The sequence below is a fragment of the Leptopilina heterotoma genome, unplaced genomic scaffold, assembly GCF_015476425.1.
Source record: "Leptopilina heterotoma isolate Lh14 unplaced genomic scaffold, ASM1547642v1 Lhet_58, whole genome shotgun sequence".
Classification (NCBI taxonomy): Eukaryota; Metazoa; Arthropoda; class Insecta; order Hymenoptera; family Figitidae; genus Leptopilina; species Leptopilina heterotoma.
The window spans coordinates 1,529,935-1,546,850 of record NW_025111131.1 but is presented as its reverse complement, the minus strand read 5'-3'; the positions used below and the strand labels follow the sequence as shown (position 1 = coordinate 1,546,850).

Below are 16,916 nucleotides of genomic sequence, written 5' to 3'. Positions count from 1 at the left end.
TTTTATTAACTGTTCATATTGTATTGTACAAAAAAAATTTTTTCATGAAAATCGGTTCAACCATTTTGGAGGAAAAAAAAATTTTTGAATTTTTCAAAAAAATTGTATAACTCAAAAACAAAATTTTTTTTCGAGTTGAAACTTGGTGAAAATAAGTCTCATAATAGGTCAAAATTATTCCCTAAATATGGACCCAATCCAAGAGGGGGCACTTTTTACATGCTTATACTGCTACGGCCTTTTGATAATTTCAAAATTTCAAAAAAATTCATTACTTTTTTATTTTTTGTTATACAAAAAAGTGTCTAAAGAAAAAGTTGTTTGTTTTTGTACAAATTTTAAAGAAAAAATTGGAAAAAAATATTTTTTTGAAAATTCGATAAAATACGAAATTTTGAAAATTTAAAAGTTTTGTATTTTTGTCGTTTTTTGACGCAATGAGCTGTCCAACGAACTCAGGCTTCATTTTAATAGACTAAAAAAGCACCCCAAATTGCAAGTCGATTCATTAAAATTTATTCGAGTTATCGTCGAGACAAAATTTTCTACAGACCAACAGACAGACAGACACTTCACTAAAAACCATTTTTTTGGAATCAGGGGGTCATGGAACGTGAAGATTTATCAAAATTAGAAATTTCTCAAAATCGCACAAATTCAAGACTTTCTCATTTTTGATGAGAATGTAAAAATTAGCAATCTGAACTTTGACAAAAATATGGACAAAGTATGGGAATAGAAAAATCGAATTTTTCTTATTTTTGGTAATAAAAAAATTAGCAAACTGAACATTTGCAAAAATATGGTTAAAGTATGGGAATAAAAAATCCATTTCTTCTTATTTTTGGTAAGCAAAAAATTAGCAATCTGAACTTTGGCAAAAATATGGGCAAAGTATGGGAGAAATTAAATTAATTTTCACATAGTTTCGGTGCTAAAAAAATTATCAATCTAATTTTTTCCCTCACACTTTTCCCTTGCTTTTGACAAAGTTCAGATTGCTAACACAGCCACATAAAATAAAAAAAGTGTCGGTGTCGAGCTCAGTGTCACTGATTAATAATATGAATTCAGGTTTTTAAAATTCAAAGTGGCGGATCCAAAATGGCGGACGAAATTTTTTTAAATTTATCTATTTTGATGAAACTTGTTATTTAGGGATTTTTGAGGTCGCTGATTACGAATATGAATTCAGATTTTCGAAAATCAAATTGGATGACGAGATTTTGAAAATGTGTTGCATTTTTATGAATCTTGGTGCCTGGTAGCTTTTCGGATTGCTGATAACTAATCTAAAAAAGGGTTTTTAAGATTCAACTGGCAGTCACAAATTTAGAAAAAGTAAGTATTAAAACATCTAAATCGTGTTCGGGATGCCAAGTTTTATAAAATAACAAAAAGTATTTGTATTCTCGGACGCTATGTTGGATCCGTCATTTAAAATTTTAAAAATCTGACTGCAGATTCGTAATCCGCGTCTCTAAATACACATAAATACAATATTACATAAAAATCCATCAATTTTTTAATTTTTTTGGCCCGACATTTTGAATCCGCCATTTTGAATTTTGAAAAATCTGACTTCATATTCGTAATCAGCGACTTCAAAAACCCCTAAATACCAAGTTTCATCAAAATTCATCAATTTTTAAAATTTTGTCCACCATTTTGGATTCGCCATTTTGAATTTTTAAAAATATAACTTTAGATTCGTAATCAGGGACCTCAAAAACCCTAGATACCAAGTTTTATTAAAATCCATTAATTTTTAAAAAAATTTGTATGCCCAAAAAAATTTGACATATTTTTTGAGGCTAGTAAAAAGACGTACACGTGCTGGACAAGAACGGACACTGAATTCGTGTTTAGCGGCCCAAAATACACGGGGATAGGGTACTTTAATCTCCCAACCCCGACACTTTTTTTTACTTTGTGTGCCTGTGTAATTTTTCCATTACCAAGAATAAGAAAAAATCGATTTCATTCTCCCATACTTTGCCCATATTTTTACCAAAGTTCAGAAGTATGGGAAACGCTCATTAGCAATGGTTCGCTATATTTTGACCATACTTGAAGTATGGCTGAAAGCTTATAAACTTTGACCAAAATCTGTGCCCATGTTTTGCCATCTTTCGCTATCTTTTGCCAAAAGTTCGTTTTCCACGCTTGTTTTTATCAAAATTGTAACAACTGCACCTAGTCTCCCCTATTTTTAACTAAAATTCTTTTATTAATCTAGTATTTATGAAAATTTTAAAAATGATTCCTTAATTAATTTATAAGTAATAATTTTATGATAGTTCTTGTAAAATTAAGTTGTTTAAAAAAAAATATTGTCTGTGTTGGAGAATCAACTAAAGACACTTTTAGACATTTTATTTCAAATTGTTATTTATTTAGCGCCAAAGCTTTTTATAGGTGTCGCCTAAATTACCGCGTTTCCTGTTCCCTTCACGGAGAAAAAAATCAGGGCTTTTTAGCATTGAGTGGTCTATACCTTTAGCGCATGGGCGCTTCCTTGCGGCGAAAGAACGAACTCGTACGATTGCAGCAAGGCTCCCTACTAAAATAGGGCGAGCTCTTGCTGCAATCGTACAAATTCGTTCTTTCGCCGTAAGGAAGCGCCCATGCGCTAAAGGTTTAGACCACTCCATGCTAAAAAGCCCTAATTTTTTTCTCCGTGTTGAAACAGTTTTTTGTAAAATCCTACTCCCGAAAGGTCGTTAATAAATCGCTACAACTGAATCGCTAGCCTTTTAAAACATTTTCTCTACACTGAGAAAACTGGAGAGCCAAATTCAGAGGTTCAAATAGTGTATGTTTTCTTTGCTTATGAAGAGAGTTAAATAGTCCTTCTAAAATAAATTTTGAATTGATAATGGAAATCTACTTGTATATTCTCTCCCATTATATCTGAGGGTTAAAAGTTGCGCAGAAAATGTGTACGATCTGATGCGCGCGAAATTATTTTTCTGACATTTTATGTATTTAATTTAGGGGTTAGGTTGCCATATTTATTCATTTCGCGCCGGATAAGGAAGGGATTTCTCAAGATGGTTAATTTGTCCCTCTGTTAGAGAAATGGCACGAATATCTGTCAATGGTGAATTTGAACATTTAGATTGTTATCCAATAGCTAACTCTCAAATATGAACGATTTGTCCCTCCAGATGTTTAGTCCAATACTCCAGTTTTCTCAGTGTATCAGTCTAAAATAGAAAAAAATGGAGGTTTTGTATTTAAATTCGTGGTAATTTCATAGTTTACGAGTCAAACAAAAAAAACATAAAAATTCAATTTTTTCCAGTACTTTTACTAAAAATCCCTGACTATTCCCTGACCAATTTTACTTTCCCTGACTTTTCCCTGAATTCCCTGACCTGTGGCAACCCTGTATTAAAATAATCTTTTTTATCCACACTCCCTGTCGTCTGCTATCTGAAATCGCCGCTTTTGTGCATTAGGAATAAAAAATATCGTAAGTAACACGAGAATAAAGGCAGCCAATTTCTTTACGATGATTTTTGTCACACTTGTTCCCTTTAGTTTACGAAGTCGTAAACTACGATTTATTTTATTGTGGACTCAACTTATAGAATATTCATTTACTCTAAAAATGATTAGAAACTAAAAAATGTTGTAATTCATTTATTTATAAATTTCTCTAATTGTAAAATTATTTATTTATTATTATTATTTAAAATTATTTATTTAAATAAATATTTGATCATTATTCTTACAAAGATAGGTATTAAAGTTAACCTTAAACTTTAACTTCTTCAAGATTATTGTCATTATTTAGAATCAATAATTTATAAAAATTTACGCAGTAATGCTTTTTATTATCAAAATAATATTATCTAAAATTTAAACCCAAAATTCATTTTTAAATACAAAAATGAAAAATTTATTCAACAATTTGTACATTTCTATTTCTGTATAATTAAAAGTTTTTAATTTTTTTTTGTGAGAATTATAAATTTTTTTTTCTAAAATGTTCAGCAAATAATTCCGGACTAGGAGAGACAAGAACTGCTGAATACTATTAATCGTAAATTTTACTCAGAATTGTTTGCTCTACATTTTAAAATAGAAAATACTTTTTATAATTAAAAAAGTTCATTAATTGACAAACATTTCATTTTGAGAGTATTGGGAGAATTTGTACATTTCTATTTCTGTATAATTAATTGTTGTTATATTTTTTTCTTTTTTTAAGAATTATAAAATTCTTTTTCTAAAATGTTCAGAAAATAATTCCAAGTCATAACCAGGTTTAGTGGTCTACTGTGCTCCATTTCTCTCCTAGTCCGGTACTTTAATTTCAGAATTTACTGTTCCGGACTAAAAGAGACATGAATTTCTGAAGAATATTATTAATCATAAATTTCACTCACAATTGTAATCTTCACATTTTCCATTTCTCTCCTAGTCCGGTACTTTAATTTAATAATTTACTGTTCCGGACTAGGAGAGACATGAATTCTTGAAGAATATTAAACGTAAATTTCACTCACAATTGTATTCTTTACATTTTACAATAGAAATACTGTTTATATATAAAAAAGTTCAGTAATTGACAAACATTTAATTTTGATAATATTGGAAGAATTTGTACAGTTTCTATTCTATTTCTGTATAAATAAATGTTCTTAAATTTTTTTCTTTTTGTGAGAATTATAAAATTCTTTTTCTAAAATGTTCAGCAAATAATTCCAAGTCATAACCAAGTTTAATGGTCTTCTGTGTTCCATTTCTCTCCTTGTCCGGTACTTTAATTTCAGATATTACTGTTCCGGACTAGGACAGACATGAATTTCTGAAGAATATTAAACGTAAATTTCATTTAGAATTGTATTCCTTACATTTTACAATAGATAATACTTTTTGTAGTTAATAAATTTTAATAATTGACAAACATTTAATTTTTAGAATATTGGAATAATTTGTAAATTTTTTTATTTTATTTCTGTATAATTAAAAGTTGTTAAATTTTTTTCTTTTTGTGAGAATTATAAAATTCTTTTTCTAAAATGTTTAGCAAATCATTCCGAGTCATTACCAGGTTTAATGGTCTTCTGTGTTCCATTTGTCTTCTCGTCCGGTACTTTAATTTAATAATTTACTGTTCCGGACTAGGAGAGACATGAATTGCTGAAGAATATTAAACGTGAATTTCATTAAGAATTGTATTCTTAACATTTTACAATAGAAAATACTTTTTATAGTTAAAATAGTTTAGCAATTGACAAACATTTAATTTTTATAATATTGGAAGAATTTGTACAGTTTCTATTCTATTTCTGTGTAATTAAATGTTCTTAAACTTTTTTCTTTTTGTAAAAATTATAAAATTTTTTTTCTAAAATGTTCAGCAAATAATTCCGAGTTATTACCAAGTTTAATGTTCTTCTGTGTTCCATTTCTTTCCTAGTCTGGTACTTCATAATTTACAGTTCCGGACTATGAGAGAGAAGAACTGTGGAAGAATATTAAACGTGAATTTCACTTACAATTGTATTCTTTACATTTTACAAAAGAAAATACTTTTCATAGTTAAAAAAGTTCAGTAATTGGCAAACATTTAATTTTGATAATATTGGAAAAATTTGTACATTTTTATTTCTATTTCTGTATAATTAAAAGTTGTTAAATGTTTTTATTTTTTAAGAATTATATAATTCTTTTACTACTGTAGTCCATTTCTCTCTTAGTGCGGAACTTTAATTTTATAATTTACTGTTCCGGACTATTAGAGACATGAATCGATGAAGACTATTTAACGTGAATATCTTCTAATAATTATTTATTATAAGCCGGAGAATATTAGAAATTTATCCAATATGTTGAAAATTGAACATTTGTATAGTAATGGTTTTTACATTCTTATCACATCACAGAAAAAAACTTTACTCAAAATGAGTATGATATAATACTCATTTTGAAGTGCAACAAAAATGATACCCCTTCGACTCATTCTGAGTTTCTGGGGAAAATACTCAAAATGAGTAAAATCCGGATCATTTTGGGTTTATAAAAAAATTAGAATAACATTGGAATAACTGGGAATAATTCATAAAAATATGAATTAAAATAATTGTTTATAAAGAATAAACACGTTGCACTTGTCAAAACATTAATACTTGAAGTCGATTTATCGCATTTATGAGAAATAAAAAACAAATTTTTAGGTTAGATACTTGTGAATTGACGGACAGGGATAACAACCATGTAATACGAAACATGCGAAACACAAAAAAAACTAACGGCGCCACTGTCTTAAAGCCAAAGATAATGGTGCCAAATTTAAATAGTGTGAAAATAAAATGATTTTTAAATATTGTTTTTTAACATTTAAAATAGTTTATATATATTTTACAACTTCAATTTTTTTATTTTAATGTTAATTTTTATTTTTAATAATTATTATTAATGATTAATATAGATTAATAATTAATTGTTTAAAAAATAAAAACTATATTGAACGATGTTCAAGTAAAATTAAAAATAAGGATAAGTAAATTTCAACAAATTTTTGAAATTTAACAATAAAATAGAAATTAATCTACTTAATTAAGTATACAAAAAAGATTCCTAATGTAATATAATATTAATATAACTATTTAAAAAATAGTAATAAAATAAGTATAATTTTAAATAGAACATCTTTATTATTAGGTAATGTTGCTTACAAATTATATCACAGTAATGTTTATAACAGTTAAACTGTAATGTATTTTAATACAAATTATGCTTTTACATATATTATTATGACAATATATTTTTTTAGTAAAATATTAGAAGCTTATGATAAACATGAAAAGTTTTGTAATAACAAAGACTAATTTGATTTTATTTAAATGTACTTCTGTGTAAAATTGAAATTATTTATGAAAATTCACGTCTACAGTAATCAATGAAAGATGCAAGTTGAAAATAAATTGCTGTTATTTAAATAATATTTCTTAAAATCATAAACTTTAAAAATGCACTTATTTGTTCATTTAATGTTTTTGAATATGTTACATACAACTTTAACAACTGACATCTTTCAAAGGAAGAAGTATTAAAATTTTATTTCATAGCTTTAATTTTAAAAATAATTTTAAAAATTGAATTGAAAAACAGTTACTATTTTTTAAATAAAACTTTATAGACTTACAGAGTTAAATGAAATGTAAAGGCTAAAAACCCTTAAAATAATTTTTGACTGAAAACAAATATATATGTGTTAACACATAGAATTTTGTTTTTATGGAAATTGTTGGATGCCGTCTGATATTTGAGGTCGAATTCATACAACAAAAGCTTAACCTGCGTATTGATTTACAATGGAATTTGTATGTGAATGTTAACTTAGGTTATGTTATGTATGTAATATTATGTTAGTTATGTATATTCCAAATGAATACCAGGTGGCTTGAAGCAATTTTAATTATGGACTTTAACTAAATATCAGCTTTTTTTAACAGAGCATTTACTTTAGCAAGTTTTAACAAGTCTTTCGGCAGTGCGTCTTTTGATTTTTTTTGCAATATCATTATGCTCAACAGTGCCAATTGACATTTCAAATCGACCGGAAAAGCAATATTAAAAATCCAGTAAATTCCTAATAAAAGTGGAACTGCTGCAAATGTTGTTGATGAGAAAATCGGTTCCCCATCGGAATAACACATTAGCACAATGTCCGTTTTTTCAGTGTCTCCGATTCCGATGAGAAATGGGAAATCGTTTTGATCTGGAATTCAAAACTATCTTAAAAATATTTGTTTAAATATCATGTTCACTCTCAATAAGCTTTAGAAAAATTTTTACATTTAAGTTCAAAAAAATGAAATTGTATTTAATTTGACGTGCAAAATACCTCATACACTTTTAGAAGGGAATTGCCTGGATGTTTGGGTTTGAAAAGATCTAGTAAAAATTCCAAAAGTCTTGAAGAGGAATAAGGAACTTGAATGAGGAACACAAACAATTAAGTGACGATGCTAAAACTTAATAGTTTTAGCATCGTCACTTAATTGTTTGTGTTCCTCATCATCAATGAATTGTAGAGATACTTTATCCAGTGCTTGTTTCCAATTATCTTTTATGGTGCAAACATCCATAAATACGAGCTTGCCAAACTCCCACAAGATCTAAGTAAAAAAAAGATAAATATTTTATTTAAATAATACAGATAATGCAATAATCCATAATTTAAATTTAAAATGAAATTATTTAAAAACAAATTTAACACTGTAATAAAACTTGTAATAAATGATAAAATAAATTATTGTTAAAAAATATTTTAAAATTAATTAGTCAATACTCACCAAATTTTCCTTCTTAAAAGCTGGATATTTATTAATTATATCTTTTATTGTCATTGCTTTATTTTTATCTCGAACATCTTTTTTTCTGGCACCTCTTGTTTCATCAAGGCAATGCTTTAGCAAAGTGATGTATTGTTTCTTATCCGTTCTTTCCATTTCTTTTTTCATGTCTGCTAGGCTATGTTGGACACTTCTTTCAATATTTGTAGATTCAAACCGACAGATTAGCTCAGTCGGATAGATGCCTGGCGTTGGTGGTCGTTTAAGGACCAAGGGTATAAGTATCCTTGGTTCGCGCCCACTTGGCTTGGTATTTTTCCGGCACGTGAAACAATCTGAGCGGGAGGTTTGACGTCGAGGTATAATGATGTGCACCGTCGATTATTGTCCGGTACACACCATTAGAACTCGACTGTCGATAAACCGGTTGTACTCAGGAGAGGTTTTCTACAGTTTCCCTCTCCACTGGCGAGAAAACCCATTAGACGGGTGGTCCAGGCAAATGCGAGTACTCCTAATTTTCAAGTCGCTCTGTAGGCGCAAAACTTAGTATTAGGAAAATGTATATAAGAAATATTATGTAAGAGAAAAATGTAAACACACTTGTATAGCTAGATAAGCTTAAGACGGGTGTATAAACCAAATAAATAAATATTTGTAGATTCTCTTGAAGAATAAGAAGTCCTGTTTTTATTTTTTAAACATCTATAGATGCGGCTTTCAATACTGCCCTAAAAAGTAATTTTTATTTTAATTGTAATGTCATTATTTGAAATCAATAAAATTTCTAAAGGAAGTCAATCTGAAAAAGAAGTCTTCAAATATTTTTAAAAACTGATTCTTTTTATTTTGTATATTTTAATGGATAGTGATTTCAATTTCTTAGAACAAAAAGCCTATCAAATAAACGTAAGATATTTCAGAAGAAATAAATTTCTATTCAGTTTTTAATATAAATGTATCTTTAGAGTATGAAAACAGAAATCCATTTTTTTAAATTTCATAGTGTGACAATCAATATAACATTTTATAATCAGAGTCGTATTTTGTTAAAGTGTCTATGAAATTTAATTTTATTAAAAATAAATCCAAAAAATTCACACATACTTGGCTGTCTCCGTTTACACAATTATTCAAGGCTGGAAACTTATCTAAAAGAAGTATTGCCATTTGCTGTCTGTCTGATAGGCTAATTTTATTTTTTGACGCCATATTGGAACATGCACTGCAAATTATTGCACATTCCTCAGAGTTTGAGAGTGAATTGTTTGAAAGCCCTTCATCAATATTCGGTGAGAAAGATATTAGAACTAAGGAACGCAAATTTGATCTAAAACAAAAATTAAAATTACACAAAAATATTAGTAAAAACATTAAGTTCTATTACAAATATTTTCAAGTGGCTAAATAATGTGCTTGATTAATTTATCTAAAAAATTGATAATTTTTTTTAATAATGGGTCAAATCTCCAAATGAAATTTTTTTTAAAAAATGCGTTTCTCTGTGTTTTGTGCATCGACAACTTCCGAACTTTAAAATTTAATGGATTTTAACGCTCGGAAGTTGCTGATGCATAAAACACAGAGAAACACATTCTAATTTTGGAATTTTTTTTAGTTGGAGATTCGCCTAGAAGGCAATTAAAATACATACTTCGTCTTTTGTCTTACTAATATTTTTTAGAACTTTGGTTTCCTTTGTCTGTTGAGATGTCAATTGTTTTAAATTTGAATTTAATGATTTTTCATTTTCCTTGGTTTTACTTAAGCTTGTAACAACTAACTTTGTCTTCTTTTCCTTTTTGCGACATCGATTCTTCAAACGATCCCCCATTATCTTCTGTCAAAATGTTCTCATTTTCATCTGAAAAAAATTATCAACAGTTAATTTTAGCTTCGTAAATTGTTTATTATTTATTATTTTTTTTAAACCTTGAATTCGAATATGCTTCGCCGGCGAACAAGTGCAGTAAAAACAAGATGGTCTTTTTGCATCCGGGTCATTCTCGTACATGTCGCAATCGCAATTTTCAGTCAAACATTTTCCTCTTTTGTGATTTCTGCGATCGATATTGGACATTGTTTCTCTAAAGTAAAATATATCAAAAAAATTATTTGAATTATTGAAAATATACAATGTAAAAAAATTTTCTTTGCATTTACACTTTTTTTACAGGAACTTGTAAAATAACATCTTCAAAAGTAGCGAATTTACAATCCGTTTTCTAAACTTAATACTTTCAGCGTGTCAATTTTACAATTTTCTGTAAATTTAATACTCTGAAAGTAGGTAATAATCAGTAATAATTTTGTCCTTTTATTACCTACTTTCAGAGTAGTAAATTTACAGAAACTTCTAAAATTGACACGTTAAAAGTATTAATTTTACAAAAGGGATTGTAAATTTGCTACTTTTAAAGATGTTATTTAACAAGTTTCTGTAAAAAAACTGTAAATCCACACAAAATTTTTTTTACAGTGTATCATGAGTGTATCTAAATATTATACTATTCCATTGAAAACTACCAAAATAGCAATAATTCTAAAAATTATCGCATTATAACTTTACTAAAACTTGCACTAAAAAATACTTATAATTTGATAGTTTCAACAATGCGTTTTTGTCACATAAGCGACAGAAAGCAGATACAACAATATTTTTCTATTAAATTTTTATTTCTTCAATGAAACCGAGCGTTGTAAGTTTCAAACGCTTAGAGAACACGCGTGGGTAACTAAACAGAAACGTATTTCTCAGTGTGCGATTTACGATTGTTTATTTTTCTATTGTAAGATGTAAATTAGCACATTTCATTAAGAAAAAATATAGTATTTTAAATTTGGTGCATGTAACGAATTTTATAAGTATTATTTTATTTTACCTATCGTAAATATACTTACTTGAAGATTGTGTCAATAAGTAAGGTTATGTTGCTTCAGATGGCGGAGATTGAAAGAATTGAAACAGATTTTTAACTTTAATTTTAACACTTTTAAATAGTTTGACCTTATGAGCGCATCCTCTTATATTGTCTTTACAGTTTCAATAATCACAAAGCAAAGTTAAAAAAGTTCAGAGGAAACATTCATTTCACTTGTTGTTTTATTGCAAATCTGACCAGACTCATGCGTGGTAGAAATTGAAAAATACAATTGCAATAAAGGAACACTCAGACCTCTGCAGACTGCCTGCGCAGGCAGAAGATCGTACACACCTCACTTTTTTCGTTGAAAAATGAGGGAAGATTTAAATATCTATTAAAATTCAAATCTTCCCTCATTTTTCAACGGGAAAAGTGAGGTGTGAACGATCTTTAAGTCATCACTACCGCCACCATGGCACCAAGTTTCGTTTTCTAGCTTTTCTGGTAAAATGGTTGACGCTTTTGCTTGTGACAAGTGAATTTTGTGTTTATATTTCGTCTATAATTGGAATAGAAGTTAAAAAAAAGAAAATATATAAGTATATATATATAGTATTATATAAGTATATATATATATAGTATTATATAAGAATGTACATATATAAATATAAAAATATATAAGAAAATATACTGAAAAACTGTGTGTGGAATTTAAATGGATAATTTGTAAATTTTATTGACACAAGGCCAACGACTTATGTTGGGAAAACAAATTAAATTAACATTTGATTACAAAAAGTAGGAGCTTATTTTATACAATTCGAAGTTGGTAAGTAAGGTAAAGGTCCCAATTATGGGACAATTTACAATTTTGTCCCTATTATGAGACAGTATTACAAAAAATAAAATAAATGCAATTAAAATTGGTCATAAGAAATTTCTACTTACTTCAAAAAATTTTACACGTTATTATAAGAATAATTATTTATGTATAGCATTTAATTTAATAAGAAATGTTTAATTGCAATTTAGCTTTTAAATTAAGGTAGGCCAGGTTTTCCGTCAGACTACCGTCCCACATTAGGTACACTTATTATTTGTATGTCCCTATTATGAGACACACAGCAAACATAACCTCAAATATTTTCAGTATTTTCACATTAATTTTCTACCACAAAAATTAGTTTTATAATTATTTATTAAACCAGAATTCGTTTATTGTATTTTATTCTTTTTAATTAATATTCAAATTATTAAGATAAGTCAATAGAATTGTAATTACTTATTAAATTAAATAAATGTCTCATATTAGGAACATTCATTTTGGGACACCCGTACATACCCGTTACATAGTCCCATAATTAGTGCAGTGCAGAGTTTCAAAATTTAATTAATATTATTTTTATTTCAAGAAAAATAACCATTTTAGGGTCTAAATATTATTCATAACATATAAATCTTTCAATCTATACCGTAATTATTTATATTAACACTCCTAATTCCAAGAAATTTATCATAGAAATTTAGTTTAGCTTAAACCGCGTCCCATAATAGGGACCTTTACCTTATATTTAAAATTATATACGCAGACTAATAACCAAAGTGTTGTGATAATTTTTGGTTCCTAACCTCAAATTTCAATTTACACAAAAATATATACAAAACAGTGGTTTTATAATATAAAATTTCTATTTCATTTTATTCTTCTGTATAACGTTTTTTCTTTCATTCAATAATAAGAATTACAAATTTTTAATTCTAGACTTCTTATTTTAAGAGTAATTGTTTTGTGAATCGAGTAACAAATGATTACGTGTTTTGTGATGGTACCAAATGTTTAGCAGTAAATTAATTGCATTACAATCGATTGGATTGAATAAGTTTTAAATAAATTGGTATTTTTATAAAAAAGTAATTTTAATGTTCTTTCTAAAAATACAAATTTTAAATAAAAATTTGTTCTTAGAAAATATTCCTGTAAAACGAATTTTCATTTTAAAAAAATTAAGCTGGTAAATTCCTTAAAAATATGTTTTATTTCTAAAGAAATTGAAATGATTAAAAAATATCAGTCAATTTGTTTTAAGACGTTTATCGTAAACTATTGACATTAAAATTGATCAAGATTATACTTTTTTTTCTTGTAGGGTCAATCCATTATATTTCACTCAAAGTTGTTGCTGCCTTTTTTTAACCCTTTGCGGCATAGTGACAACCCAGATTGTCACCTTTTTTTCTCCACTTTTTTGCATTTTTCAAGCACAATTTCATTAATTTCAATGACAAAAAGCATACTACATGTATCAGAGAACATCCCTTACTATAACAAAGACCCAAAAAAAATATTTTTTGTTGATAAAATAATTGTTATAAATAAATAAACTTAAAAAAAGCAGTTTTTTTTACAATAAATGTAATTGTGTCTAACCAACAATATGAAAAACTTTGAGGATCATGTCTAGACAGTTTTTTGGGTCGCTGATTACGAAACTGGGGTCAGTTTTTAAAAATTCAAAATGGCGGATCCAATATGGCGGACTTATTTTTTTAAATTCCTAAAATTCACTTGAAACTTTTTACTCAGGGGTTATTAAGGTCGCTGATTACGAAAATGAAATCAGATTTCTCATATTTTCAAAATTCAAAATGTCGGATCCAATATGGCGGACTTTTTTTTTTTAAATTGATCAAATTTAATTGGAATTCGTTATTCGGGGGTTTTTGGGGTCTCTGATTACGAATATGAAGTCATATTTTCAAAATTCAAAATGGCGAATCCAATATGGCGGACTTCTTTTTTAAAATTCCTAAAATTCACTTGAAACTTGTTATTCTGGGGTTTTTGGGGTCCCTAATTGCGAATATGAAGTCATATTTTCAAAATTAAAAATAGCGGATTTTTTTTTTAAGATTGATCGAATTCAATTAAAGTTTGTTACTTACAGTTGGTGGCCCTTAAAAGGGCCGATTGATTTTATTAAATTTGAAGATTTTCGAAGAAGTTAATTCGACTCATAGAGTTAGTAATCTTTAAATGTGGTATTCTGCAAAGCAATTACGATCAGTTAAGAGACACAGAGGTACATTGCAGGTGATACATTGCCATCTGGTTACTTTTCGTTCGATTTTGGTGGAACAATGAGCACAACGTCTTGTTTTGTTTTTACCTATCAACTGAGGCATATGAGCTGCAGCAGATCGTCTTTTCTCTAGAGACACTTGTGGCTTACACTTCTGAACAGAGTCAGTAGATGTACGTTTCCTACCTTTTTGCGTAGGAAGACTTGCACCAACTAATTCGTCCACAATTGCAAGTCTGAACTTTTTTAGGGTCAGATTTTTGTTTTGGTTCTTTGATTCTTTATAAATGATGAAAGCGTTCGTTACACACACATCAACAAAGTGCCAAACTATTCGGTGCCACCATTTTTTTGATTTCCGATTAATTTCGTACACGGATTTCAACATATCTGCCTTGTCAACAAAGCCCATGTGTATATTATAATCCTGCACCATTTCAGGACAGCTTATAGATTTTGTCGATCCATCCTTCATTCTTCGATCGACATTCGTTGCAAGTGACGGATCATGGAAATTTGATAGGAGTGATACTACTCGATTATCTTTCCATTTTAGCCACGTAATGCCCTTGTATGAACTTCGAAATTCATGTTCTCCTCTAATAATTTCTTTGTGTCGCTTTTGCTGTTTTCGGCAATCCAATTCTGTTTCTCCTTACCGTTCCACATGCCAAGATGTTTTCAGTCTTCAAGGAAATCATAAGTTCCGTGCTCGTAAAATAATTATCGAAGAACACTCGGTGATTACCTCCGATAATTTCTCGTGTTAGGTCTTTTACTACCCTTGATCCTAATGACTTTTCCGTCTTATTATCTGTTTTCCCAGTGTAAATCTGAAATTCACACACAAAACCACTCTCATCTGCACGTACCCAAACCTTATAACCTCTTTTTATGGGCTTCATCGGCATGTATTGCTTTAATGAACTTCTCCCTTTGAAACGAATCATACTTTCATCAATCGACTGATATTGATTAGGTTTGAAACATAATTTGAAAGTGTTAGATAGTTTATCAAGCAGTGGTCTGATTTTATACAATTTATCAAATCCGGTTTGCCCTTTCTTTGGTTCTTGCAAATTATCATTAATGTGGAAATGTAATAATAAGAATCCAAAGCGAAAGCGATTGACAGTCATGACATTAGAGACGTAAGTGTCATGAAGCTGTTCATTTCTAGACCAAAAATCACGATATGATGGAAGATGCTTTACACCCATTAGAATATTCAATCCTAAGAATTTCAATAACTCGTCTCTTGTGACCATATCAAAAGTCTTATTCTCTACTTGAGTAATATAAAGATTAGTTTGGTGCACAATTAACTCAATGAGATCTTCAGGGAACAAAGAAAAGAATATATTTAATGGTGTTTTAGCTCCATTCGAAATACTCGGACCAGAATCTCTAGTGAAAGGTAAATCGCCTTTTGATCTCGATTTTTTTCCCATATCCCATCTAAATTTGACAATCGCTCCTCGAGAATTTGATTGAATTCATCGGAACTATCATTGTCACTATCACTTTCTGGTAAAGCCTCTAGTTCATGATTCATTGTTGTCTCAAAATCATTATCATCAACATCATCATCCTCAGAATCGCATAACCCATCGATCGATTCAGAATCGCTAGGTATATCTGCATTTTCTATTTCTATATTTTAGGAACTTGTCCGTTTTTAGCAATAAAATTTTAAAATACAGTAAACTACACTACATACAAAAAAGCAATCGTGATAAAACGCTACATGTGAAGAATGTAAATGCACAGAGTATCAGAATATAGGTGACAGTGCGAATTGTAATAAAACAATAAAATGAAGACAAAACTATTCACATCAATTTCTTAAAGAAAATGAAGAGAAAACAAATGAACATATGAACGCATAACTTTTATAACTTTCTAGATAGATAAATACAAAAATGACGAATTTCTGTAACGAAATAGGAATGCCAGTACAAATTGTAATACGACGCTAAGCAGGCAACAATAGCAGTAACATAAATTTCTTAGAGAAAATTCAGAAAAAACAAGTGAACTAAAGAGCGTATACCTTATATTGTATATAAAATATATTATATTATATAGGGCGTTCTCGGCAGTGGCGGGACAGCGGGCATAAAGAGTACATTTCTAAATGACTTCGGTATTATTTTTTAAGTTTTGTCGGCAATATTTTTCATAACAATAACCTAATCTAAAAGTTGCGAATGTATTTTCAAATAATCTGTAATGATGAAAATAATAATATTAACTTATTTTTTAGATAGTAAAAACGGAAACAATTAAAAAGTGACACAAAGGAACCCAAATGCCTCTAATTTAAAAGCCGTAAAAGACATTGTAATTGAATAATAATAATATAATGTATAATATATTATATTAATAATTATAAATCTGACTTCATATTCGTAATCAGAGACCCCAAAAACCACCGAGTAACAAATTTCAAGCGAACTTGACCAATTGAAAAAATAAGTCCGCCATATTGGATCCGACATTTTGAATTTTGAAAATATGAGAAATCTGATTTCATTTTCGGAATCAGCGACCCCGAAAACCTCCGAGTAACAAATTTCAAGCGAATTTGACCAATTTTAAAAAAATAAGTCGGCCATATTGGATTCGCCATTTTGAATTTTGAAAATATGAGAAAT

At 28.6% G+C, this 16,916-nt stretch overlaps 2 protein-coding genes across 5 annotated transcripts in view; both read right to left on the bottom strand.

Annotated features, from left to right (window-relative positions):
* The window catches only part of LOC122508914 (zinc transporter 1), a 316,952-nt gene that overhangs the window by 18,275 nt on the left and 281,761 nt on the right, over positions 1–16,916 (bottom strand). The window lies entirely within an intron of this gene.
* Positions 7,245–8,608, bottom strand: LOC122508915. The gene is made up of 3 exons (XM_043622583.1): positions 8,316–8,608; positions 7,865–8,138; positions 7,245–7,738 (listed from the first exon to the last, which is right to left on the bottom strand). Exons 1-2 carry the CDS (start codon positions 8,481–8,483, stop codon positions 7,989–7,991), a joined length of 318 nt encoding a protein of 105 aa, XP_043478518.1. The 5' UTR covers positions 8,484–8,608; the 3' UTR covers positions 7,245–7,738; positions 7,865–7,988.

Coding starts and splice junctions, on each gene's coding strand:
- LOC122508915 (XM_043622583.1), bottom strand. CDS start 8,483: ATGAAAAAAGAAATGGAAAGAACGGATAAGAAACAATACATCACTTTG. Junction 8,139..8,315: donor CTTTTAAGAAGGAAAATTTG/GTGAGTATTGAC, acceptor TTTTTTACTTAG/ATCTTGTGGGAGTTTGGCAA.